Source organism: Psittacula echo (assembly GCF_963264785.1).
Source record: "Psittacula echo genome assembly, chromosome: 7".
NCBI classification, from domain to species: domain Eukaryota; kingdom Metazoa; phylum Chordata; class Aves; order Psittaciformes; family Psittacidae; genus Psittacula; species Psittacula echo.
The window spans coordinates 61139113-61163810 of NC_137740.1; the positions used below are offsets into that span (position 1 = coordinate 61139113).

General features: G+C 44.9%; 1 protein-coding gene across 1 annotated transcript in view; it reads right to left on the bottom strand.

The window, feature by feature from the left end:
- MYO7B (myosin VIIB) overlaps positions 1-24698 on the bottom strand; it is a gene marked incomplete at both ends in the record, with an annotated part of 47433 nt that overhangs the window by 20760 nt on the left and 1975 nt on the right. The window contains 24 exons of the mRNA XM_080623928.1: positions 2147-2274; positions 2830-2910; positions 3179-3346; positions 4269-4478; positions 5229-5405; positions 5967-6068; positions 6697-6915; positions 7528-7612; positions 9124-9218; positions 9778-9876; positions 10374-10526; positions 11161-11298; positions 14139-14299; positions 14522-14657; positions 14956-15166; positions 16540-16682; positions 16906-17025; positions 17338-17414; positions 19618-19771; positions 21258-21371; positions 21459-21601; positions 22248-22369; positions 23212-23396; positions 24412-24564. Coding sequence (XP_080480054.1) covers positions 2147-2274; positions 2830-2910; positions 3179-3346; positions 4269-4478; positions 5229-5405; positions 5967-6068; positions 6697-6915; positions 7528-7612; positions 9124-9218; positions 9778-9876; positions 10374-10526; positions 11161-11298; positions 14139-14299; positions 14522-14657; positions 14956-15166; positions 16540-16682; positions 16906-17025; positions 17338-17414; positions 19618-19771; positions 21258-21371; positions 21459-21601; positions 22248-22369; positions 23212-23396; positions 24412-24564 — 3374 coding nt within the window. The remainder of the gene's footprint in view (positions 1-2146; positions 2275-2829; positions 2911-3178; positions 3347-4268; positions 4479-5228; positions 5406-5966; positions 6069-6696; positions 6916-7527; positions 7613-9123; positions 9219-9777; positions 9877-10373; positions 10527-11160; positions 11299-14138; positions 14300-14521; positions 14658-14955; positions 15167-16539; positions 16683-16905; positions 17026-17337; positions 17415-19617; positions 19772-21257; positions 21372-21458; positions 21602-22247; positions 22370-23211; positions 23397-24411; positions 24565-24698) is intronic.

Genomic DNA, 24698 nt, shown 5'->3' on the forward strand with positions numbered 1-24698 from the left:
AATAACATTGTGGATGGATGATGGCAGAGCGGTGGATGTGGTCTACCTTGACTTCAGCAAAGCATTTGACACAGTCTCCCACAGCATCCTCATAGCTAAATTGAGGAAGTGTGGTCTGGATGATCAGGTAGTGAGGTGGACTGCAAACTGGCTGAAGGACAGAAGCCAGAGAGTTGTAGTCTATGGGGCGGGGTCTAGTTGGAGGCCTGTATCTAGTGGAGTGCCTCAAGGGTCAGTACTGGGACCAGTATTATTTAATATATTCATCAATGATTTAGATGAGGGAATTGAGTGTACTGTCAGCAAGTTTGCTGATGACACTAAGCTGGGAGGAGTGGCTGACACGCCAGAAGGCTGTGCTGCCATCCAGCGAGACCTGGACAGGCTGGAGAGTTGGGCAGGGAATAACTTGATGAAATATAACAAGGGAAAGTGTAGAGTCCTGCATCTGGGCAGGAACAACCCCAGGTTCCAGTACAGGTTGGGGAACGACCTGTTAGAGAGCAGTGTAGGGGAGAGGGACCTGGGGGTCCTAGTGGACGGCAGGATGACCATGAGCCAACACTGTGCCCTTGTGGCCAAGAAGGCCAATGGCATCCTGGGGTGTATTAGAAGGGGGGTGGTCAGTAGGTTGAGAGAGGTCCTCCTTCCCCTCTACTCTGCCCTGGTGAGACCGCATCTGGAATATTGTGTCCAGTTCTGGGCCCCTCAGTTCAAGAAGGACAGGGACCTGCTGGAGAGAGTCCAGCGCAGGGCAGCTAAGATGATTAAGGGAGTGGAGCATCTCCCTTATGAGGAAAGGCTGAGGGAGCTGGGTCTCTATAGTTTGGAGAAGAGGAGACTGCGGGGGGACCTTATTAGTGTATATAAATATATAAAGGGGGAGTGTCACGAGGATGGAGCCAGGCTCTTCTCAATGGCAAACAATGATAGGACAAGGGGTAATGGGTACAAACTGGAACACAAGAGGTTCCACTTAAACTTGAGAAGAAACTTCTTCTCAGTGAGGGTGACAGAACACTGGAACAGGCTGCCCAGGGAGGTTGTGAAGTCTCCTTCTCTGGAGACATTCAAAACCCGCCTGGACACATTCCTGTGTAACCTTATCTAGGTGTTCCTGCTCTGGCAGGGGGATTGGACTAGATGATCTTTTGGGGTCCCTTCCAGTCTCTAGCATACTGTGATACTGTGAAAACTAATCTTGAACTTTCTGGACTTTTGGAACACACATTTGGCAGGTCTGATGTGCGAGGACAAAAGGCGGATGAGGTTTTCGTTTCCAGATAGGACATATGATGAAACAAAGACTGAGGGAGTAAACACTTAGCCTGTGTGATACATTGATTGAAGGCAATTTTTGCCAGCTGGGGATCTTCTTTGGGGAGCATCTTGACCGAAACAAAGCAACTATAGAGAGAGGAATCCAGCTTTATGGCTGTGGTCAAAGCAGGGCCTGTCCCTATGGGCTTTGTTACAGAAAAGTGTGGCATAAGCTAGAATGGAGGAGAGAATTCACAGGGTTAGGTCAGAACCAGCTAGCTCCTGTCTTGTCTTCACACCGCGCTTAGCCTAAGGTCCAGCCTCACACCACTTGTAAGCAGGATTTCTTTTCCTAGTGGCTGATGTACTTAGCAAGCCAGATCTTAAAACTGTCTCCGATTTGGGGACATTGCTTGAGGGCTCAGCAACAGGCTATTGGGAAACTGAGGTTATGAACACCTCTCATCCACCTAAGTGTACCTGAACTCCGTATTACTCTTCTGAGCGTTTCTTGTCCCTCATACTAGGGCTGCTCCATCTTCAGGTGGTTTTGGGTTCCAGCCCTGAGCCCCATTGCCTGTTTGTGGGGTATTCAGAAAGCTGTATGTGGAGGCACCTGACCTAAACTACGACATGAAGATGCCAGAAAAGGCAGTAAGGGAGTCGTATCTGCCCCCTCTTATGAAAGTGAACCATCCTCCAAAGAGGTGTGTGCCCTACAGTCTGGGTTCTATGTGATCAGCTTGGGCTTTCAGTCAGGAATCCCCAGAGATAAATGAGAGTCATTCCAGCATTTGGAAAATGCCCCGGAGCTGTAGAAAGGGGATGCTGGACTTCATTGATGTGATGGGTGCCTGGTCCCAGAAAGGAGGTACAGATTTCCTACCTGATGGCAGGACGCAGGATTGCGTTGCCAATAATGAAGTGCACTTTCTCTAGGTTGGACATAGGCCTCTCAGAGATTGAGTTGTCCTCTTGGAAGGCCTCTTCTCCAGCTCTCAGCTGGTCTGTCACCTGAAGAAAACCAAACAGAACCCCAGAGTGCCCTAGAAACCTCCCCTCTTACCAAGCAGCTCTCCCACACTTGAGGGACATTCCTTGTCGACCATCCTGGATAAAACTCTTCCTGCTCAGCAGAGGAGCAGTTTGGAACAGGCCATATTTCCCCCTTCCTTCTCAAGCTGACTTATAAAATGAAGCGTTACAGCACTAGTAGTGGGTAGAACTTTCTTGTGCTGTCCTGTACAGCCCTTAGCACATGGTGTTCTCAGTCTGCTCAGGGCTTTGGGCAAAGCGTTCTGTAATACCTACAATTCTCAATTATAAATTGTGTTCAGGGGTCACTCTCCAGCAGGAAGGGATGGAGTTCATCTACCAGAGAATGAATGATAGCAGTGCACATGGGGATGGTTTCAAAAGAACAGTGTAGCATGTATCCTGTACGCAGGGCTGGGCTGGCTTGGCAGGGGCACAAGTTCCCAGCTTGCAGGTTGCTGTCACATAACATCTACTGAAGACAGGGTTCCAGGCAAGGAGACTTAGGGGAAGCAATTTATTTCCATCTCTTACCTTTCCTGTCAACTTGGATGTCCGTTTCAGCTTCAGGGAAGAGATCCCCTTTGAAATCTTGTTATCCTTTCTGCCTTCTCTCTACAACACACATTAGCATTATAGGAAGTTAGTTTAATGCACAGCAAAAATGATTCCTTAAGGGCAGAAAGATGCTCAGGTTGGAAATGTTTCTGTTTTGTCCCCTCCTGCTGTGTTGTCCTTCCAGGACTGTCAGGGCCCTTTTGCACTTCTAGCATTTCAAGTACAGTAGCACGAAAAGGTTTCTTTGCTTTTCTCATTCTTGGTTAGAACAGCACAGAAGCCAAAGAAAGGAAATGAAAATACGAACACAACCTGCTCCTCTCACCATATCTGGGCTGTCATTCCTGAACTGCACCTGGTTTTTCCTGCCGAATGTATCATATATTTGTGTCATCACGGAGCCGCTCTTGGTGCTGGCATTCTTGGCAAACAGTGCTGGCTCTGGCAGGTCCCCCATGAATCTCAAGATGATAGCCCACACAACCAGAGAAGCCTGTAGTGGCAGAAAGCACAGTCAGACACTGCCAGCAGAACCAATGGCCTCATGCCGTTTCTGCCTGTTTAGATTTAGATAAAAGCATTTTCAGCCTTTACCCAGTACAAGTTGTTTGAATTCCCATCTCCTCCTGCTGTTTACAACAGGAGTTTACTTTCATGTCAAACAGCACGAGAGCAACGTTCACAACACTCTCTGCTAAAGGAAGAGGATGCAGTTCTAGTGGGAATGTCATATTTGCCCTGTGACTGCTGAGTCCTCACCATGCCCTTTACAGGCACCTTGCAGGTGTGCTGTGGCTGGAGTTGAGGTGAAGAAATCTTGGCTGAACTGCACTCTGCATTTACCTCCCTGGACAGATAAGCAGTGCAGTGAACTCTTCCAGGAGCTCTCATGCCCAGAACTAGAAAGTTCTAGAAAGATAGTGAAGTTTTTGCAACATGGGAGCCTCCATTCTGCAAGGCTGTGTTAGCATCAAGAAATCCCCTCTTCAATCCCCCTGTGGTTCAGTGGGAATACTGGAGGCCTGGGCCTCCCCCTTTTGTCTTAACTCACAGACCAGCAACCTTAACAAGAGCAGAGAGATGGGTGAGCTCTGATGCTTCTTTCCAGTCTGTTTTTGCCCTCAAAGGCTAACTGGAGAAATCAAAACAAAGCTCAGGGTTCCCTCTTTAGGCAGACTAAAGGTTACCAGAGATCTTGGTTTGGGCAGGTATCTGTGCCAAATTCCTGCTTGCAAAGTGCCAAAAAGTGCTGATGGGAACTACTACTTCCATACAAATGCTCAGGACTATCTGACTGGCTTTAAAGTCTCTGGTTCCCAGGGCTGTGCCAGAGACAGGGGACTCAAGGATGAAGAGAGATGTAAAAGTAAAGGCTGTGGAGAAAGCAAGTTTAACAACAAGAAGGAGCAAGATACCAGGATGTTATCCTTGTCATCATGGTAGAGTAGTGGGTGCCGCAGCTGCCTCCGGATATGTGTATGTGTAGAAGACCCCTGGAAATAGGTAGCTGCAAACTTGGGGAAGGTGTACTCTTCCAAGCCATCAGCTTCCTCTTCTAGCTCCACACTCATGGGAACCATGTCCAGGTCTACCTCATCCAGCTTGTTCGGCTCTGTTTCCAAGTCCTGTGCAGAACATGAGGAAGAAACATATTTTGTTTCCCTGTACTCTGATATTCTTATTTTACATTCTTCTTTCTTTTTCCTTTCCTTTTTCTTTTCTTGGCCATAGGTCCTCCAGAATTTGGCTTCCCAGCTAACCCCAGAGACCCCAAAGCCATTTTCAGCTGCTACCAACGGATGATTTGGGCTCAGAATTTGTCCTTCTAAGATGCATCCATTCTATACGACCTTCCTTGTTCTCATTGTCCTCATTGCTGATGGAAAATCTAGGTGCTCTCACTGCTCGCATCCTACACTAGCCAAGACCCTTCTATTCTGCCTACCTCTCCCTACCCAGTTCCATCCTCCACGGCTGTTAGGACCGGTATTATCTCAACATTTTGCTTTTAAGAACATGGGATAAGCTGGGCCATGCATTTCCAGCTTGGTTCACTGGAAAATCACTGAAAGCACTGTCAGCAGAACATGTGCTTGGTGCCAAAATGCACTATTTGGTGGGGGTCTGATGGGCCAAAGAAACAATAGTGCAGTAGCTTTTGAAGACACACAGTCCCCAAAATGCATATGACCAAAACCTTTTGAAAATTGACCTCTGAAAGCACATCCCAAAAAGACTGTCTGGATGGCTAATTTGGGTGATTCTTTCACTGTACAGAAGTTCATTAAACAAAAATGACCACTGATGGAATTCCAGCAATGAACGGACTTACGCAAGGGATGGACATGACCCATTACCAGTCTGCAGCTCTGTACCTCAAAGCCCAGAGGAGCTTGTCCTTCTTGGCCTCCAATCATAGAAGGTAAAAACCCAAAAATTTTGTCCACCATTTCTTGGTCGCTGATAACATCATCATTTGCTGGTTTAGTGGCGAGAACATTCCTCCTTTGTCTTGCTTCTGCCTTCTCTCTCTCCAGAGCAGCCAGGTGTTCCTTTAAACATAGAAGCTGTTTAGGCATTCTGCTAGAGTGAATGGGTGAGAGGATGAAACGCTATTACAAAGGTGTTCTAACAGTGAGGTTCAGCTCTGTTAGTGCAGTGTTGGAACACGAAGGCAAAAGTTGCTTGTGCCAAGGGCTCACAAAGAACTAGCACATCAGCAGCAGGGCTTTGCTCTTAGAGCTGTCTTTATGAACTGTTGGCCTATTGGTAATGATGTGCCATTTTTCAAGACCTTTATCAAGAAGAAATGATAGAAGAAAACCACAGAATCCCTGACAGCAGAAACCCCAATATTATCTAAAGTTTAAAAACGTTTCATGTCAGGGGACTGTAATAGCACTGTGCATGTTTGGCTGAAGTGGCAGCTCATACTGCAAACAGAAATGTGCATGTGTTTCCTTGTCCCATTTCTAAAGCATCATTACAAATAGATCTACAATTGTGTCTCCTCTTTATTAAAATATAGATGTGCAAGTGCCCAGGTGTGAGCCGGGCAGGCTCTTCTCAGCCAGAGAACACAGCATTCAGTGCTCCTCCGCCAACACACCTACCTTTTCTGATCTCATAGCTTCTTCCCTTGCTGGTCCAAGGACTTGGATGAGATGTTTCTCTTCTTCCAAGTGAATATTCCTGGCTTCCACCTTGCCTGTGTTCTGTGAACAACAGGATCATTCTGTGACAGCTACCACAACTGCTCAGCTGTCTCTCTTCTGCCATTAACAAGCTGTTCACACCAGGACTTTGCCACAGCAGGGACTCAGTTCTGGATTTAGCATCTTAGGGAACAGGCCACAGGCAGAAATCAGCAAACTGGCTTCCTTCTTCAAACTGGCATTAATACAGAAAGGAAACCGTACAAAGTTCTCCCATGTGCTGTGGACCACCAAGATAGTAAATATAGGATTTTTTTCTGGCAGCACATAGCAAGACACATTAGGATTCCCCTGTGAGTGGATCCCTAAGGGACATTATCGGGCCTTGCTGTAGAAATCGATCTTCCCTTGCAGGAGTGACTGATACGCATGCACATCTTATGTTTTGTCCTGCCTTCTGTCAAAAACATCCCAGCTCTGTCAGTGAAGTTTTGATATGGGATAACAAACACAGAAAGCAAGTGTAAACAAGATCAGTCTGCTTAAAACTGCTTTCATACTTGACAGGAGCTCAAAATAAAACATCCCAAAATAAATCTCCAGTCTTATGCTATGGCAACACTTGCTGTTCATGAAGTCTCTACCAGGACTTCGCAGAAACGTGTTCACAAGGTATCTGTGAGCATACCTGCTTCTTCATCCCCTGGTAGAGTCGTCGAGCAAACATGCCCCTTGCATATGCCTGTATAACACATACAGCTTTCTTCTGCTCTGCTACCTTTTGACGCATTAGATAACCACGGCACATGGCTTGAAGCCTGATGATACGAGTCCGAGTTGCTTCATACTGTTTAGCAAGCTGCCGGCTCCTGTAGAGAGCCTGCAGGCGCCCAAAACCCAGCATAACCTGTAAGGAGGTGGAGAAGAAAGAAGTGATTATGGTTCAAAACCACTGAGGCTGGCTTTAAATCTAGTATATAGAGTTGTTTCGGGGACCTATTCTAGGGAGTGGCTCCAGGAAGTGATAATGATAGCTTGGGGTTATGACAAGGGAAGGAAGGAAGCAGAAATGAAGCCAAGTGAACGGGAGGAAGGGAATAAAATGCTGGTCCTTGGAGAGATGGGTGTGTCAATCCCAAGAGGATGGGGCAGAGTGCAGGACAGCAGCCTGGCTCTTCAGACAGGAGTTGTATCACATTGATGCGCAAACGCTAGCCTTGGACTCCTGACTAGAAGAAGTGTGAGATCACTCATACGGCAAGGTGCCTGAGTCAAGCCTGCCAGAGGTTAGTTTGGTTACTCTTTCACCAGAAAGGTCACAGCTTCAGCAAATCTTAAGAGGTCCCAGAGCCCTCCATGGGCTTTACATCCTTTACATCCTGCCATCTTGCCTGTCTTCCCTTCAGTTGTGAATATCTTCATTCCTAATACTCCACTCAGTCTGGCAGGGCATAATATCCAAACACACACACACAAGTATGTGCATATATATATATTTATATATACACCTGCATCTTACCATTCTGAAATCCTTCCGGCAGCAGTAGCCTCGCCAGGCTGACTGAATGGCTACAGCAGACTTCCTCTGTTTCAGAAATTGTTTCCTAAGCAGGGAGGCAGGTGAGGTGACAAGTAATAGGTTATTTCTGCTGCTTCTTATGATAATAATAAAGAATAAGGTGGTGGGTTTTTTTCTTTTATGAGATGTCTACACTCTGATCTCAGCCTTGTCTCCTGTCTAGGAACACTAGAGCCAGGAACACTATTGTTAAACTAACTAGCTCAATATTAGTAGACATCTTGCCAGGGCAAGTTTGAAGCTCAGCAAGGGCTGTTCTTCCTGCTTCTGAGCAGCCCAAGAAAAGTATTATGTTGCAGCAGAAGCATTAGTCTGGTTAGATACTTCTGCATCACATGAGCACAATTATACTCAAACATTTTGTCTGCTTACGTGTTCTCCGTGCTCATAGAAAGGACAGAATAGACTGACCTTTTTGCCTGACCTTTTCTGTAAATAAAGGCCTTAGGAGATTTCACCTAGGCTCAGCTCATTCTGCAAGTGAAGCAGCACCATGAATCAGTTGAGCTCACAAAGTGTTTTCCTATTCGCTTTGTTATCCATTTGCTAGTAGAAAGGAGAAGATAGAAGTATTACTAATCTACCTTGATACATCTGAGCTGACCTTGCCCTTAATGTTGCAAAAATACTCATAGCAACTGCAGACCAAAATCAGTGCTGTGGTGGGGTTACTCTTAAAAGGCCCTATATCAAGCCAGGATAAGTTAACTTCCCCATTTGATGGCCACTTGCTTCCCAGTCTCATCACTGCCCGTGAACTTCCCATGGTAAAAGCTGTCTATCACCCTGTGGCTGTCAGAAATGGCACATAGCTCTGATGATTTAAAGCTAAAAATCAGGTGAGGCTTTTAGGGAGAGGTGGTCTCTGTTAGATAGCAGGCAGGGTTTGGGAAAAGGGGGAAGCTTTGGGGCATTTATGTCATGTTTGTTAGATCTTGCTTCTCTACTGTCAGGAATATTTCTAAATCAAGCCAAGTTTCAGTCCTATATCATGGTTCTGGTTGGGGGATGCAAGATTACTATGTACAAATGATGATGTAAAGCATTTAATGAGGACATTTACTTGATAGTGACTAAATTTCACTTCTGCAAATATCTGAAACAAAACCAGACAAATTGTGCATCTTTGCTACAGAGCTCGTTTCTATCTGATTCTTTCCTGTGTCTTGTATCAAAGAAGCATTCTACATAAGAGAGTTCTGTCTCTGAGGGGGACACAGATTCCATTGGGATTTCCTTCTTTCCAGATGCCTACTGTTTACTAGAAGTATTAAGTGCAAATCCTCCTTCCAGCCTTTCCTCCTCATGTCATGTCACACACAGCCCTGCATTTTGAAAAGCATCATGAAAATAAAGAAGCTGAGCCAGGACAAATGTTTTGTGCAACGTCTGCATAGATACACTGTTAATATGACAGGCACTGAATTTAGGGCTAGTGGAAGATACGGATTCTTACTCAAAAATGCTTCTTAGAGTGTGTTAAACAAAGATTACTGCTTCGAACCAAAGCAAATTCCCTTCTGTAAGATCACTGACCTGTCCTTCAATCCTCTCATCACCTTCTGGATAAGAAGAACCTTATCTGTGAGTATATTTTGGCGTCGAAGCTCCAATACTGTATCATGATGATCCTGTTAAAAAGAAAGTGTGGATATGGCAGTTAAGCGGACACCCCCAGGACTTGTGAAAACTGGACACATTGTCTGAAAGAGGCTCAAAATCATCAAGCAAGCTGTGATTAAAATGCATTTATGGAACTGCAGTAGGAAGAGTTCACACCACCTGACCACACCATCTCTGGCTATAGCCATAAACAAGTAGAGAATCTGCCTGCAGTAAGATGGTCTTTGCCCCTGGGGATATGCTATGGGCAAGGAGGTCCCCTGCAGCAGTGCGCTGGTGTCTAGTTCTTTTTCATGCTCAAGGCCTGAGCAGAGACCAATACATTGCATTGTGCTGTTTCAGCTGCAGTACTGTAGCACAGGAACAGGACCAGCCTCTCCTACACTAAGCCATGTCCATTAAATTACTTAGCCTTCAGGAACAAAGATCAAGCCTCAGATTCAAGGGAGTTTATAAAACTCTGACTCAGGCCTGCTGAGTCTCCACTCTTGCACAAGCAGGTCAAGCTCTACTGTGAAGCACCCAGTTTTTCAGGAGAAGAGACAATAAACTGTCCTTTTTACTTACTTTTAGGAACATCTTGGTCTTTCCAGCTTGCCAGCTTTCATGCTTGCCCAGCACTGCTTCAGAGATGCTGATAGAGCTCTGTCGAGCATCATTCTTCAGCTGATGTGCAAAAGCATCATCATGTTAGGGCTTGGGTGTGAAACACAGTATCTATGTAAGTATCTATTGCCCTGCATTTCAAAGGGCAAAGAACAGAAACAGATGAGGTCTTACAGACCTCTGGGCTGACAGGATAATGAACAAGAGTGGTTCGGCTCAAATGGGCAAGAAAAGGAGGAACATGAATGCATGGCCAAACATTCAGGAGTTCAGGTACAAGGAAGAGTGTGCAATTACAGAAAAACATCTGAGGGCAATGGAGATGCCACCCTGCCTGGGATGTCCGTGTGGAGCAGGTCAAGGATAGCTGGACCTAAAAGCACCTCTGCCGTTTCAGCAAAGGTCCAAGTGAGTATGTAGGTATTTAGCTACAGTTCATGTGATGAGAGCTGTCTCAACTGTGCCAGCAGTAATCCAAGAACCTTGTACTGTAGGAAAGACTCAAGATCCCTCAGGAAAAGTTGTATTAGCCCTAAACCCAGTTTTTGCTTACACACCTGCTGTCGAAGAGACCACGGCAGGAGAACTCTGTATCTGTCAAAGAACTCCTCAAAGCTGTAGCGAACTGGGAAGCCAGCTTTCCTGATCTGAATGGTCTCCATCATCCCTGAATATCGCAGCTGTTTGATACACAGCTGCCTGTCGAACAACTGAAAGAGAAAGCAGACAAAGAGGACACTTAACACTGAAAGCACAGCATGCATGCTCCTAGTTTCTTGTAATGCAAATTAAAAATAGGTTCGCTAAACCACGTGCAGTACTTCAAAAATTATTAACTCACTTGAGCAACACCGTGCAAGGTTTTGGTGTAGAACTGGGTCATGAATTCCTGAGTTGCAGCCAAAACCCCTCATTGCAGACTCACTCCTCCTGTAGTGTCAAATTAAGCCACACCACCTCTCTTTTAAACACCAATAGCTCTCCTGTTCTCTCTCAGGTTATTTCATCATATAGTCATTGTTGCATCCTAGTGTTTTCCATTTGTCCCCTTGTTGAAGGACTAGAAACTCTCCAGTTTTGTCTTTATCTTTACAGGAAAGGCTTCTACAGCTCCTCTCAGGAATACACACGTGCATTTTTGCCATCTATTACTCTATGATGTTTCTTAGAGATGTTTTTGTAAGTTAGGATTGCTATATCCTACCGCTCTTTTTATTGCAGTAATAGCCTGTACCGCAGCTCTTCGTGGCTGAAGGACAGATACAGAGTGCTGCACAGCAACTGACAGTTTCTTCTCATTGAAAAGTTTACTGAAGAAAAGAGCTCATGTTGTTAAAACATTACCAGTGGTTTCTTGTAGTCGTTTGGCTTGATGCAGCGGATGAAGTAAGGCTGGCACTGCTCAAGGATTTTCATCAGTTTTTCCAGGGATTGCTTGAACTGTCCTCCCAGAGTTGAGAGCCGTTTGGTGGTATCCAAACCCTGAAGAGTGAGAACATGCTGACTGCTACATCATTCACCCTTAGATCCAGGTAATAAATCGCTGCGTTTCTGTACAATGTAACAGGATCTCATAACTGCCCAAAAAAGAATTACTTACCTACATGGGAGCTAAATGGGTCATGTGCATCTTACAAATTCGGGTTTAGCTTTGCACAGAAAGCCAGCTGAGCTCTTTCGCCTGTTGGGCACCAAGTTCTAGCAGTGGGGGTAGCTGTGGTGGAAGAAATTCCACCCATGTGAGCTCAGATTGGCCTGTCTCTTCCAGCCGAGGTTGCATTTAGTGTAGGGCCTGGGTGCCAAGCTATTATTCACGGGTGTGTGCCTGAAAGCTTGATGAGAAACAGCTACTCCCAAAGCAATAATAACCTTCAGGCAAGGCGCTTTCCTGCCAGAGCGTAGCTAACTAGGAATGCTAAAGATCCAGAGCAGCTCATTCCTTAGTGATTAGTATTGTCTTGCTTGCTGATACTACAGTAAGCAGTAAAAAGGAAAACTTTTACTGGAGGATAAGGTAAGAGCTACTCTTATTTATGGCTGCATATAAAATGCTTTGTCTCACTGCTCCCAGGTTGACTATTGCTCCCAGTTGCAATAGTGTAACCTTAGAGGGATTGCATTGGACTGCAGTTAGCTTCTGCCTTCCCCAGCTCTTCTGAAAGCACAGCTCCACCTATGTCTTTTTTCACACTGATCACCACAGTAGGCCTAAGCCTCTACCTCCTAATACGTTTTAAGGGCACATTAACTTAAGGTGAGAACAGTGCAGATTCCAAGTAACAAAAGCACTTCACTGGCCTTCTACATACAAGCACATTCATTAATCTAATGAATTACAGCTAATCATTACAGCACAATGCAGCTGGGTTGGTTGGTTGGTTGGGGGGCTTTGCTGGGTTGCGCTTTGTTTCGTTTGGGTTGGGTTTTTTTACAAGTAAATAGTTAAAAGCCCGGTGCTTTCCCTCACTTCCATTTGCTGCACTTTACGGTTCCTCATCCTGCTGGCTCTTACATTTAGTCTGCTTTTTAACGCTCAAGTGCGCACCTCCTGCCTTAACTACAGGGCAATGCTGCCCTCCGGCGACTAAACGGTCATGCCTTTGGTAAACAGCTCTTTGGAAAGTCTCACAGCAGCTCGGATGCATCTTAGCGCTAGCAATCATCTGTTTGAAGTAGCTATGGTAACACATATAAATGTTTAAGCTGTATAAGAGTTAAAAGCAATTTGCACTTTCAGATCTCAGAGGCCTTTCTGCTGTCCTTGTAAACCAGTGGGATGGCTGCAAAGCCTGGAGCCTGTGCACTCATGGTCTCGCATCTGTAACGTTAAAGCTGAATTTGTGGTTGAGATGGTGGTGACTTTTCTCCCCTGGCCTGTCAGGACAGCGACTCTGAGACCTCAGCACAGCAAAGTTTTTTGTGGCACTTCATTCACTGTTCTTTTCTGTAGCCTATTTCTTAGGCTTCCCAGTGGTGGCCTAGAAATTAATAGGGGTGTTTCTGCTAACTTCTGTGCATGTTGAAATGGGCAGTAGCCCACATTTAGCATATCCTTTCTTGATATGCTACTGTACTTTCTAAATGGAAGGAAATGAGTTGTTGTTGTGTTTGGTTTTTTCCCTAAACACAACCTTCTTTGTAGAGACAAAAACCATTAGAGAATTAGAGCAATGCAGATATTTGATCTGAAGGTATTCATGCATGTAAGAGATGCTAAGCCTCTGTTGCTGCTTGTACCACTTCTGACATTCTGCTCCCCCCCAGGATGTTTACCTGTCCATGGCCAGATGTTCTGGACAGCAGAAAGCCACATTGGGAAAAAGACTGAGGAAGAAAGGACAGGATCAGAAAACAGTGCCAGGAGATAGACAGATAACAGGTAAGATTGCAAGCCAACTGTTCTGTACTCTGACAGCAAAACTCGAAGATGTAAACACTATAAGCAAAAGTATCTTCACACAATGATAACACTGCATACTTGAATGGTCAGAAACCAAGGAATGTGAAAGTTGCAGCAGGACAGAGAACTTGAACTCTGCCCCATTCTGTTTTCAGTCCACTGTGCTTTACAACCTCATTTTCACTATGCATGAGACAAGGCTCCTTACACCACAAGGCACAGATGATTCTGTGAACTTTGTCTCAAAGTCTCTGGGCCAGGAAGGAGAGCTAAAGTTGCAGCAGTAAGCAGGGCAGTGAGCCTGTCTACAGCTGTCATTGGGAGCAGGAGACAGTATCTGTGACAGCACAGCTTTTGCTCCTTTGTACTAGCTGTCAGCCCTTTGCAAGAAAGAAAAGGCCAGGGCCAACCTGCCAGTTCTCCAGTCAGACCCCTTGGTGTTATGGTCCCAGCAGACTGGCCACATCTGCAGTATGGCACCAGTTTAGCTGCTGGCTTCTGGACAGGGACCGGCTTTGCAGAGGGATCTCTGCCTGGTGACTTGTCCTATTCCAATGAACCTTGGAACTGGTTTCCTCCTATTAATTTACACCCCTCCTGCAGATGTGGCTGCAGTATGGATGCCCAGGCAGACACAGCAGACCCATTCAGTTGATGACAACATGCAGGGAGGTAGCACAGCTCATTCTTTTGTGTCCACACAGATGTCCAGGGATGCCGTCCTGGGAGATGGGACTGACATTACCCTTGTTTACAGCATGATCAGACCCTGACTTTTCCAGCAGACTCCTTTGCAGGAATGAGTTGAATGAAAGGGATGGGGATTTTCAGAGACAGTGCAAAAGAAAGAGGAGGTCAAGAACATTCAGAGCTTTATAAATGAGGAGAAATCATTTCTGCAGCCCAGCGCCAGTAAGCCAACCTTGTAGGCCTGGTCAGCTCCAAGATGCCGGATGGTCCCACGTCCCAGACTAGGTGGGGTCGTTTCCACCTGGAAAATCTCTCTCAGGAATTTGTTTTTAGAGGAGTGAACCACTTGCATTACATTAGCACTCAGTGTGTCCCGATTCTTCTCCAGGAAGTCTATAGGATGGAAACAAAATCAGCTTGTCACCTCTGCACCCTGCTGGCTCTAGTGCCACTCTCTCTAGTTAAAATCCACTTCATTTACAGTAACTTGCAGATTAGTTTAGTGTAATCCTCCTGACCTCCTGATCTGACTTCAGATCAATGCTACCCTGGAGTGAACTACATCCAGTTCATGCCCTTCTCTTCACCCTCCGTATCCAGCAGAGATAGGCTCACCTTTTGATTCGTAAAATACGACCCCAGCAAAGTGGTTGATGCCAAACTTGGTGTCATGAACACTCTTAGGTGGGATGTAGACTTTACTTTTGCCATGGTGGGAATTGATTTTTACGAGCATTGTGGCATCTGTGCCCTAGAAACAAATACAGGCAAAAAAGGACAATTAAGCAGATTCCCTCCCAACATTGGTCTATGCTCAGCAAACAAATAGCAGTAGGGATCCTTCCTTCCCTGGCTGGGACAGTTGTAAGAGTTTCAACAGTGAGGTATGAGGTATAGAGAGCTAATTTAAAAGGAACCTCTGTGAGGAGAAGACATTGCCTCTCCTAATGTATCCAAAAGCCATTTTTGCACTTTTCTGTGTGCAAAGTGAAGTGTTACCTGTGAGCTGTGTGCAAAGCCAGGCGTGACAAGTGAAACCAGAAATTTACCTTTGGGAACTTGCTCTCTTCATCAATGAGGGAGATGATATTCATAGGCTTGAGTGCGATGACTTCCAAAGCCTGGCGGTTATCAGTGAAGTCAATGTTACTCCAGGTAATGTTCTCTGCATGGTATTCCTCTTGTTCCAGCTTGAAGACATGGTGCACGAAGAACTGCTGAAGGTGCTCATTGGCAATGTTAATGCAGAGCTGCTCAAAGCTTTTGGGGGACAAGATGGGAACCCACAGTCATCCTTGGCCAGTGCTGCACTGATTTATGGTATTTATTTATTAATTATCTCTATTAAATGCATATCCAGATATACTACTGCTATATTCCACAGTGTTAATGATCACCATCAATGCATGTTGCCATTCTTGGCAATATAAGGAATGCATCTTCTGCTGTGATGAAGATAACCAGAAATAAGACAACTGATGATTGAGTATTGCTGAATAAGCAAGGGAAGATCTTGTATGTGTTTCAAGAAACTCTAGAGATAAAAGGGAACATACAAGTGTGAAAATAGCTTAACTGAGTGTGTGGCGTGTTTTCTCTTGCACTGGCACTACTGCTTCTTTTGTTAATTACTCCTTTATGCTGCCCCTGAGTTTCATTACCTGGTAATTGCTGTGGCACACTGTATATGCTTGTGCAGTGCTCACCACAGTGAGGCCACATGTGGACTGCAGCCATTGGGAATAACATAATATAATAGGAGAGAAGACTTGGCTGGCATGGTTTAGTGTGAGGTGTCCCTGCCGATGGCAGGGGGGTTGGAACTAGATGATCTTAAGGTCCTTTCCAACCCTAACTATTCTATGACCCTAAGATGAGCTGAACAGATCCTTGACCATGTTCCACAAGTCAGTGAGGAATATTATCTTGTTGAAATCAAGCAAGATGCATCAGTTGAAACTGATTGAGAAAGAATGCAGAATATGTGCTGATGGTTTGTGGAGAACTGATGACGTGGTAATACAACTGAGAGAATTGCTGCCGCCGTGGAGAAGAACAAACAGAACTGATGCTTTGGGACTGAATCCACCAGCAGGACAGGTAGCAATGGGACAATGGGTATACTGACTCAGTATTTTGTAAACATGTCCTTAAAAGTAGAGAAATGAAGCAGCCCCAAAAAAGGGACAGGAGAACATTAAGCAAGATGGAAGCACGAGCTGAAATGGGAAACACAACATGGCCTCTTTTGTACTATATGCTAAATGCATCCCAAGAGACATTGTAAAAATTCAGTGGAACAAGAAAGTATAGAGACATGGGGACATGCTACATCCTCACGTAGCGGCTGCCTGCTCATAGCCTTTTCCTCTGAGAAAATTCCTGAGGTTTTGGAACAGGCATGTGCAATGACTACACCAAAATGGTTGTGGGAGGAGGCAGAAATATGACCAAGACTGAAGAAAAATAGAGCCAGTGCATGATCATTATTGTGAAAATTCAGTGATGGAAATTTCATTGCTTTCCTGAGAATCAGGATTATAATCCTGAGCATGTGTCTGGCTTTTTCATTCTTTCCATTCACATCAGCTGCTTTTCAGCTTTCCGGTGGAAATGAAGCCAGAACCTCTTACCTGTTGTTGCTGAAGTTTTCAAACCCAAAAATGTCCAGCAGCCCAATGGAGTGACGACTGTCTTTAGCCTTCTGAGAAGTTGGGTTGAAAATGGCTGAGTTGATCTTGTTCACTATCCACAGGAAAATACGTCCATATATACCCTGAGAGAAAAATTAAGGAGGAATTAGAGCCCATCATTCCAGTCTTTGGACATAACTTACTGCTTGATACTGTGCTGCTACAATGCTGTCAAACTATGCCTGAAACCTGTGAGGGACCAGAGCCTTCTGGGTGAATGTTTGCCACATAAGGCTCCTCAAGGAGTAAGACACAGCTCTGACAGCATCCCTGGGCTTTAAACAGGGAAGATTTAAGCACCAGTACCTTCACAAAGGCATCCCTCCCATCTGCAGCTTGAACAATGTTTAGAGGCCTGGACACACTTTCTCCTCGAACAATGATGGAGAGGTTTGTGAGGCTGTTCTGGAGTTCACTGGAGTCCACCTGGAGGAACAGTCATGGCAACCTGGTCATTCCAGGTGGATAAAGGAGATCCAGTAAAGCCTGTCTCAGGAGGGAGAGGGCCATGACAAACTGCCTGCCCAGCAGCATTCACCGGTGGTCTGCTGTCCCAGTTAAACATCTCCTAGCTCAGAGAGACATCTGCAACAAGCACCACTTGAGTATCAGCAGGAAGAAGGGGACATACCCATTGTATGTGCATCCATATATACTCCACAGAGTTTTGCTGTGTTGCTATGCTCAGGGAACAAGGGTGAAGGAGAGAACTAGTAGGAGAAGATGAGAGTCTATTACCTCAAGCAGTTTGGTTGCGATTGAAAAGTGTGGTGAATCCATCACATCAGAGCAGTCCAAGTTGTCGTACACAGCCGCTATAATGAGGAAACAGTCAAACTCAGGGTGAATAATTTCTGCTATGGTGAGGGTCTGTGCTGTCATTGCAGATGAATTAGAATCATAGAACCATAGAATAGTTAGGGTTGGAAAGGACCTTAAGATCATCAAGTTCCAACCCCCCTGCCATGGGCAGGGACACCTCACACTAAACCATGGCACCCAAGGCTCTGTCCAACCTGGTCTTGAACACCGCCAAGGATGGAGCATTCACAACCTCCCTGGCCAACCCATTCCAGTGCCTCACCACCCTTACAGTAAAGAATTTCTTCCTTATATCCAATCTAAACTTCCCCTGTTTAAGTTTGAACCCGTTACCCCTTGTCCTGTCACTACAGTCCCTAATGAAGAGTCCCTCCCCAGCATCCTTGTAGGCCCCCTTCAGATACTGGAAGGCTGCTCTGAGGTCTCCACGCAGCCTTCTCTTCTCCAGGCTGAGCAGCCCCAACTTTCTCAGCCTGTCTCCATACGGGAGGTGCTCCAGTCCCCTGATCATCCTCGTGGCCCTCCTCTGGACTTGTTCCAACAGTTCCATGTCCTTTTTATATTGAGGACACCAGAACTGCACACAATGCTCCAAGTGAGGTCTCATGAGAGCAGAGTAGAGGGGCAGGATCACCTCCTTCGACCTGCTGGTCACGCTCCTCTTGATGCAGCCCAGGATAAGGTTGGCTTTCTGGGCTGAATTGCTGCAACCCTGTAGCTCTGGGGATGTTGCAAGGCAGTAAGTTCTCTTTTGAAACTCCCAGGTTTGATGCTTTTACTAAGGGAGGTCCTGATTTCACGCAGGTATCTTGGGATGTGTAGGGCCCTCACAATTCCAGAACATCAGGCAGACCAAAAAAGCAGCAAAACTGAGAGGTTATTAATTTTAAATAGCAGGTATTGGAGATCTAGGGAAGTGGCATCTGACTTCTGAAAATATTTTTTTTCCATGTATCTGGCTTGTGGGAAATTTAGACAATGAAGAGGAATAAGGGAAATCCTTTATTTTAGCAACCAGCATTACTCCAAAGAATCCAGCTGGCTACTCTGTATTGGGCCCCCTGTGTCACAGGGTAAGAAGACATCCTTTTCTTTAATGTGACAGCTTCTGGCATCCTGCTGGTGGGTGTCTCACATTGTGCCTGTGCCATACTAGAAATACGCTTATGCAGATGAGTGTCCACCAGACTTAGCCAGAATGACTGCTGTCATCTCCACAGCAAACATCTCTCAGCTGCTCCTGTGTCCTCTGGCTTGCGTAGCACAACAACCAGCAAATGTAACATGGCACTATATTATCTGTTGTTTCAGTTTGAAAACTGAATTGAATAGAATTGAATTGAACTGAATTGAATAGATAAGAGCCTGTTTATAACCATGGAAACCTGATAACATGACAAAATAAGATGACGTCTTTCAAAACACTAGGCAGTGGAGTTACAAATCAGAACTTCCTTGTGCTTATCTGCCTGCCCTTCCAACCCTGTTCACCTGTTCACCCAGGGAAAAGCAGCACATGTGTCCTGAGTTCAGCTCTAACAGTTATTTTTCTCCTTCCTAGTAGCTGGTGCAGTGCTGTGTTTGGGCTTTAGCCTGAGAACAGTGCTGGTAACACACCAATGTTTTTAGTTGTTGCTAGGTAATGCTTACTCCAATCAAGGACTTCAGTCTCATGCTCTGCCAGTGAGGAGGACACCTTCAGACAGGACATCTGACCCAAACTAGCCAAAGGGGTATTCCATACCACAGCACATCATGCCCAGTACAGAAACTGGGGGAGTCACCTCAAAGGCCCAGACCGCTGCTTGGGGCAGGCTGGGCATCGGTTGGAGGGTGGTGAGCAATTGTATTGTGCACCATTTGTGTTTATTGTTGGGTTTTTTCCCCTTCCCTTTTTAGTTTTATATTCTTTCCTCTTGTTACTTCCCTTTTCATTATTATTAGTAATAGTTGTAGTAGTTTTATATTGTACTTTAATTATTGGACTGCTCCTAGCCCATGGGGTTTACATGCTTTCAATTCTCCTCTCCATCCTGCCCAGAGCAGGGGTGAGCGAGCGAGCAGCTGCGTGGTTCTGAGTTACTGTCTGGGTTTAAACCACGATAACACGTAACCTAATCTGTACAAATGAAAGAAGGCAGCACTGTTCAGCCTTTTTACCATAGAAGGACCAAGCACAGACAGTGGTGAGTTTACCTTCGAACTCTACATTTCCTAGGTGCAGGATTGCAGCCAACAGCTTGCTGATGTCCCAGTGCTCAGAATCTGAGAACGTGAGGATCTTCATAGCCGAGCGGATGTGGGCATAATCCTTTGCATCATTCCGGCCGTCACAGAATGTGCAGTTGCCCTGCAAGACACCACACCTACAGGTAAGGAAAATTCTCCTGGCACCCATACAAGGGAGAAAGGACCTGCAGGCTGACAAACCCTTGTACACAATGTGGATACGCTGTGAGCCACTTTCCACAGGATGCAAGATAAAAACCTATGTAGATATTCTGTATGCTTTTCTGTATGCTCTGGAGTAAAGAAGGAAACTTCAATAAGGTCACATACACTTGCATGGCCATGTCTCTTCAGTTTCCTTTTCTGCCTTGTCAGTGGACAATTAAGAGCCATAATTCCAAATCAAAGCAAGTAGGATTGGAACAGTACTAGAAGGCAAATCTCAAAATTAGGATGTTAGGTTCTAGTGGAAGGCAGATGGAAGCATCTAAAGCATCATCAATAGAACCTTCAACAAGGCTTGCAAAGTGGGTCCTAGGATGCTGCTTCTGAGAGAAACTATTTTCAGCCCTGAGGGAGATGGGGAAAATGCCTTTTTTTATCCCTACTATTTCTGACAGTATATTGTGATGATTACAAAAGTGAGGTATTCCTAGACATTTCAGTTTACAGCATGCAAAAAAAGTTTACAGCATGCAAAAGCACAGATATGTTCTCCTTTAATCTAATCCTCCTGTCTCTGTATAATACTGATGAGGAAACTTCAGATCTTTTAATGGAATGGCTAATGTGTGAATTGCAATCATCAGCTCTTGCTGCAAGATCACTGCTATTTTGAAAATGCGTTTGTATAAAAATTTCCAGCAACTTCAATGGGTTTGCTTTTGAGACTACAGAAACAGCTTCATAGTCCTATTTTAATTTATTTCCTCTCAAACTAGATGCCTACCTTCCATTAACTTCAGAAAAGGCAGGACTCAGCCCCATTTTTTTTCATGGCTGTAGAACAGGTCAAACCAAACCAGCTGATGTAGGTAATATGAGGTATCTGCACATGCTAAAGAACAGCATTTGCACCATGGCTTTCATGCTCTAAACCAATTAGCTGTTTTAAAAACTCTCACCTATGAACATCCCACTGCTGCCACTATGGCAACATAAACCCAGACACAGGGACATTAGCATCAGCTAATGAATGCAAGCTTCCTGCATTATGTGTGTAAGATTTATAAGGTATAAGGACTAGGATTCTTGGCACTGATTCTGCTTGATCATTTTCCCCTAAGGTATACATACCTACTAGTATTCTTCCTGGCATAAGATCCCTTGCATTCATCTTGCCTGTGAAAGTGGGGAATATTCCACACCTGCTTTAAGATGCCCTTTATGTTTCATAAGTCTGACTTTGATAGTAGCCTTTGAACTGCCACAAGCTGTCTCTCGCTGGTGGGCATTAAATTAGATCTCTGAAACAGAGGCTCACACTTTTAGCATTACTGCTTCTGGTACTTAGAGGAAAGGACTGTTCATGCTCGGTAAATACCCATCTGCAGCTCTGGGAGAAGAAAATGGCTGAGAGATAAGGAGAAGAAAGCAGAGACTATTACCATAGTGAGATAAGTGTACTCTGAAGCAGTGCCCAGATTTAGCATCTTTTTTTGCTCTGTATTCATCCCCATTAGCATGCAGTAGAAGATGTGGTAATTTCTCTCCTCTGGAGCCTAAGAGAAAGAAATAGGCCAATGGTCAGCCTTGTCAGTGTAAGCTTGAAATGAGCAGGCAGAATGTACACCTGCCCTAACCCTTACCTGCCGGCAAACCCTGGACTTCTCCAGAAGGAACTGTTCTATCCGGGCTCCTTCTATCACACCATTTTGGTTGAAGTGAATATCAATGTATTTCCCAAAGCGGCTTGAATTGTCATTTCGAATTGTCTTGGCATTTCCAAAAGCTGATGGGCAGGGGACAGAGATAGTATCTGGATTACTGCAGTTAATGCACATCAAGTCTATTTTTTATGCCCTACTTTTTTCTGCTAGCATTTTACACATTTGTGTTTGAAATGACAGTGCTGACAAGCACTGCAGAATATCTGGTCTCAGGCTGCCTTCTAAAGAGAGAAGCAGGCATACTGTGCATCCAGATAACAGTGTTCTAAAAGACATATTCAAATGCTCCAAACGCAGCCAGCCAAGAGAGCAGGGCAGGTCTAAAGACCTCCAGAAGGACGTCCTGGGAACTTATTTGATCCTTCTACAGAGAAAGATATGTGTGTCAGGAGCTTCTCCTATAGATACATCCATGCTTGGCCAGTCACTTTGCCACTGCTATCTAGTGTAAATGCTAAACCAGGGGTCTTTACCTTGGGCTCTGCATTCCCAGGGACCCTTCTGCTCCCAGCAGTTCCAGCTTACCTCGTGGGAGCTGCTGTGGACTTCATGAGGACATGGCAGAAGAGTATAGAGAACTTCTACCATGCATCACCAGTGTTTCAGGATTTTAGCATCTGTTTAAAGATCTGTTTCTGATTTTTTTTATCCTGATACAAAATCCTGAGGTAAAGGTGGTAAGTCAGGCATGTTGGCTAAAGAGCATACCTTCCAGAATGGGGTTGGCCTCTAGGACTTGCTGCTCTATCCAGGAATGCTGGCCACTGATCGCTGCCAAAAACTGCAGTATTAGCTTTGTGCTTTCAGTCTTCCCAGCTCCAGATTCTCCACTGCAGTAAGAAACAAAATCATTGAAGGTTCCCTTTCTTCTTTTGGCTAGGGTGGCAAAATGGCAGACCAAATTGAAAGTAAAATAAAGCTTACTTAGATTTACCCTGTTAAGGGCAGATCAGTGTCTTTCATGGAAGGCTGGAGAATTTAGTCTTTCATTATCTTATCTGCTAAAATTTAAGGTGTTTTTTAAACTTGGGCTGAGGACTAAATTCTCCCATTAATTAAAACCAAGCAAATCCACAGAGGACATTCCGTACCAGTGCAAATTAAATGACCACTTGCTTTTCACCTTTAAGGCATTGCCAGATTTTCAGCACTGGTTTTAGCACATCAACTGAGTTGCCTCAGCTATAATCAGGTATTATTACAACGAGATTATCTGGTTCTTCACACTGATGGTTAACAGAAAGTGGATACGTGTTTTGTCTTCACAGAATGAAGAAAGTTTTGCTCTATCTTCAGGTTAGCAGAGGTTGTTTCTCTGCAGGAAATCTCTGTTCTCAGAAAACACATGTGACACAAGCATCATGTCCCCAAGGTGAAAGATAGCCTGACATCACACAGGCTCGTATTTTATGTTTCCATATGTAGTGACCATGTGCAGAATGTATATACACATTCAAAAATTCTGAGGGAAAACAATGGACTTCAGAAATCCCTTGCTTGTGTTCTACCTTCTGCAGCCCTAACTGAAAATGAAGGGGAGAAAGCATTTCCTTCCTGTTGTCTCTAGTCCTATCTGTGCCCTTCCCTTTAGAAGGTCTCCTACGTCCACAAAGATGCCCCCTGAACATGTCAGACTTGGTTTCTGCTACTCATCCTCTCTAAGTCCAGTCACCTGATGACACAGCACTGGTCTCTCTTATTCCTCTTCATATTGAAGTAACAGTTGTCTGCAATGGCAAAGACATGAGGTGGTAGCTCTCCAATCCTCTTGTTACAGTACAGTCTGATCTGGTCGACTGTGTAGAGCGGCAGAAGCTGGTATGGATTCACTGCTACCAAGATGGATCCTGTGTAGGTCTGGAAAACAGTTATGAGTTTTACCTTCGGCAGCAAACCTGCAAATAAGAATACAACCAAAGCCACTTGCAGTATAAGTCTAAACAGAGGCAGAAGGGAATCCTAGGAGATCCATAGCAGCACTTAGGTGAAGCTGAGAACCTGATTCCTCAGTATAAACTGCCTTTAAATATCCCAGAATATGGAAGTTTTCGTAAAAGAAAGAATCCTACCTATAATCTCCTTGCCAAATCACAGCTTAGTTTACTGTCTCAAGCTAAAGCATGATAAAGTTCGGTTTGACCTGGGATTTTTTGTGGGTTATCATAAGCTGTTTTGTAGTGTTTTGTTAAGCTGCTTTTGTGTTCTAGTGCAGAGGTAGCTGAACTTCGCTAATGGGCAAAGTTATGGTTTGCATCATTCGTACAGTCATTTAGTAACATTTATAAACAACAGCATCGGAAGCAAAGCATGGAAAAACCTGAATATTATTATCATATTAGAAACAGGGAACAAAGGAACAAAGAAACTAAAAATGCCAAATTGCTCAGTCACAGATAAAACCCGTCATGGACAACAAATGAAACCAGGGATCCTAAATATCCAGATTTATTCTTTATCTATTTTATTACATCAGAATCAAGTGAACATTGACTTGGACTGGAGGACATCCAAATCATGTCACTGTGTACTACTGAGATTGATCCTGAGTCACAGCTGAGGTTAATAGCAGCAATAAGGCATAACATGGGCTGGATTTAGCTATCAGTCACTGGTGAAAATGATCACTCTACGAGAAAGTAAGCAGCGCCACTACCTACACATATGTGTGATTTCAGAGACTGCTATTAGCTCTCTTCTTCCCAGCCAAAGTTCTTGAATGAAATAAGACAAAAACTATGTTGTGTCTCCTTGGCACCCTCTATCTGTAAAGGAAGCAGAGGGCCCCATGTATGAAAGGCTTACAGGCTGCTCAGGTAAATGTGTAGCAGAGGCTGTTCCTGAAAGTACTCTGCCTGGTGGCCTTGGCACTCACATAGATTTTGTGTTCCTGGTGGCGGATGAGGAGGTTGTGCACTATGCCTGCTTCATGGAGGTCCCCAAGGCGGATCATGTCTTCCACCCCCTGGACAGAGGAGGGGTGCATAAGGCGCACCATGTGCATGTTCCGAGCCGTGATCCAGTGTTCCTGAACAAGGCAAGACACGTGCTTTAATGCGTTATGCTGTTGCTCAGAAGCAAACAAAGGAGAACCATAAAGCTTCAGTATAATCCATGGCCAAACAATAATCTGAAAAACAGCTGCTGCTGTCCAGGACCACA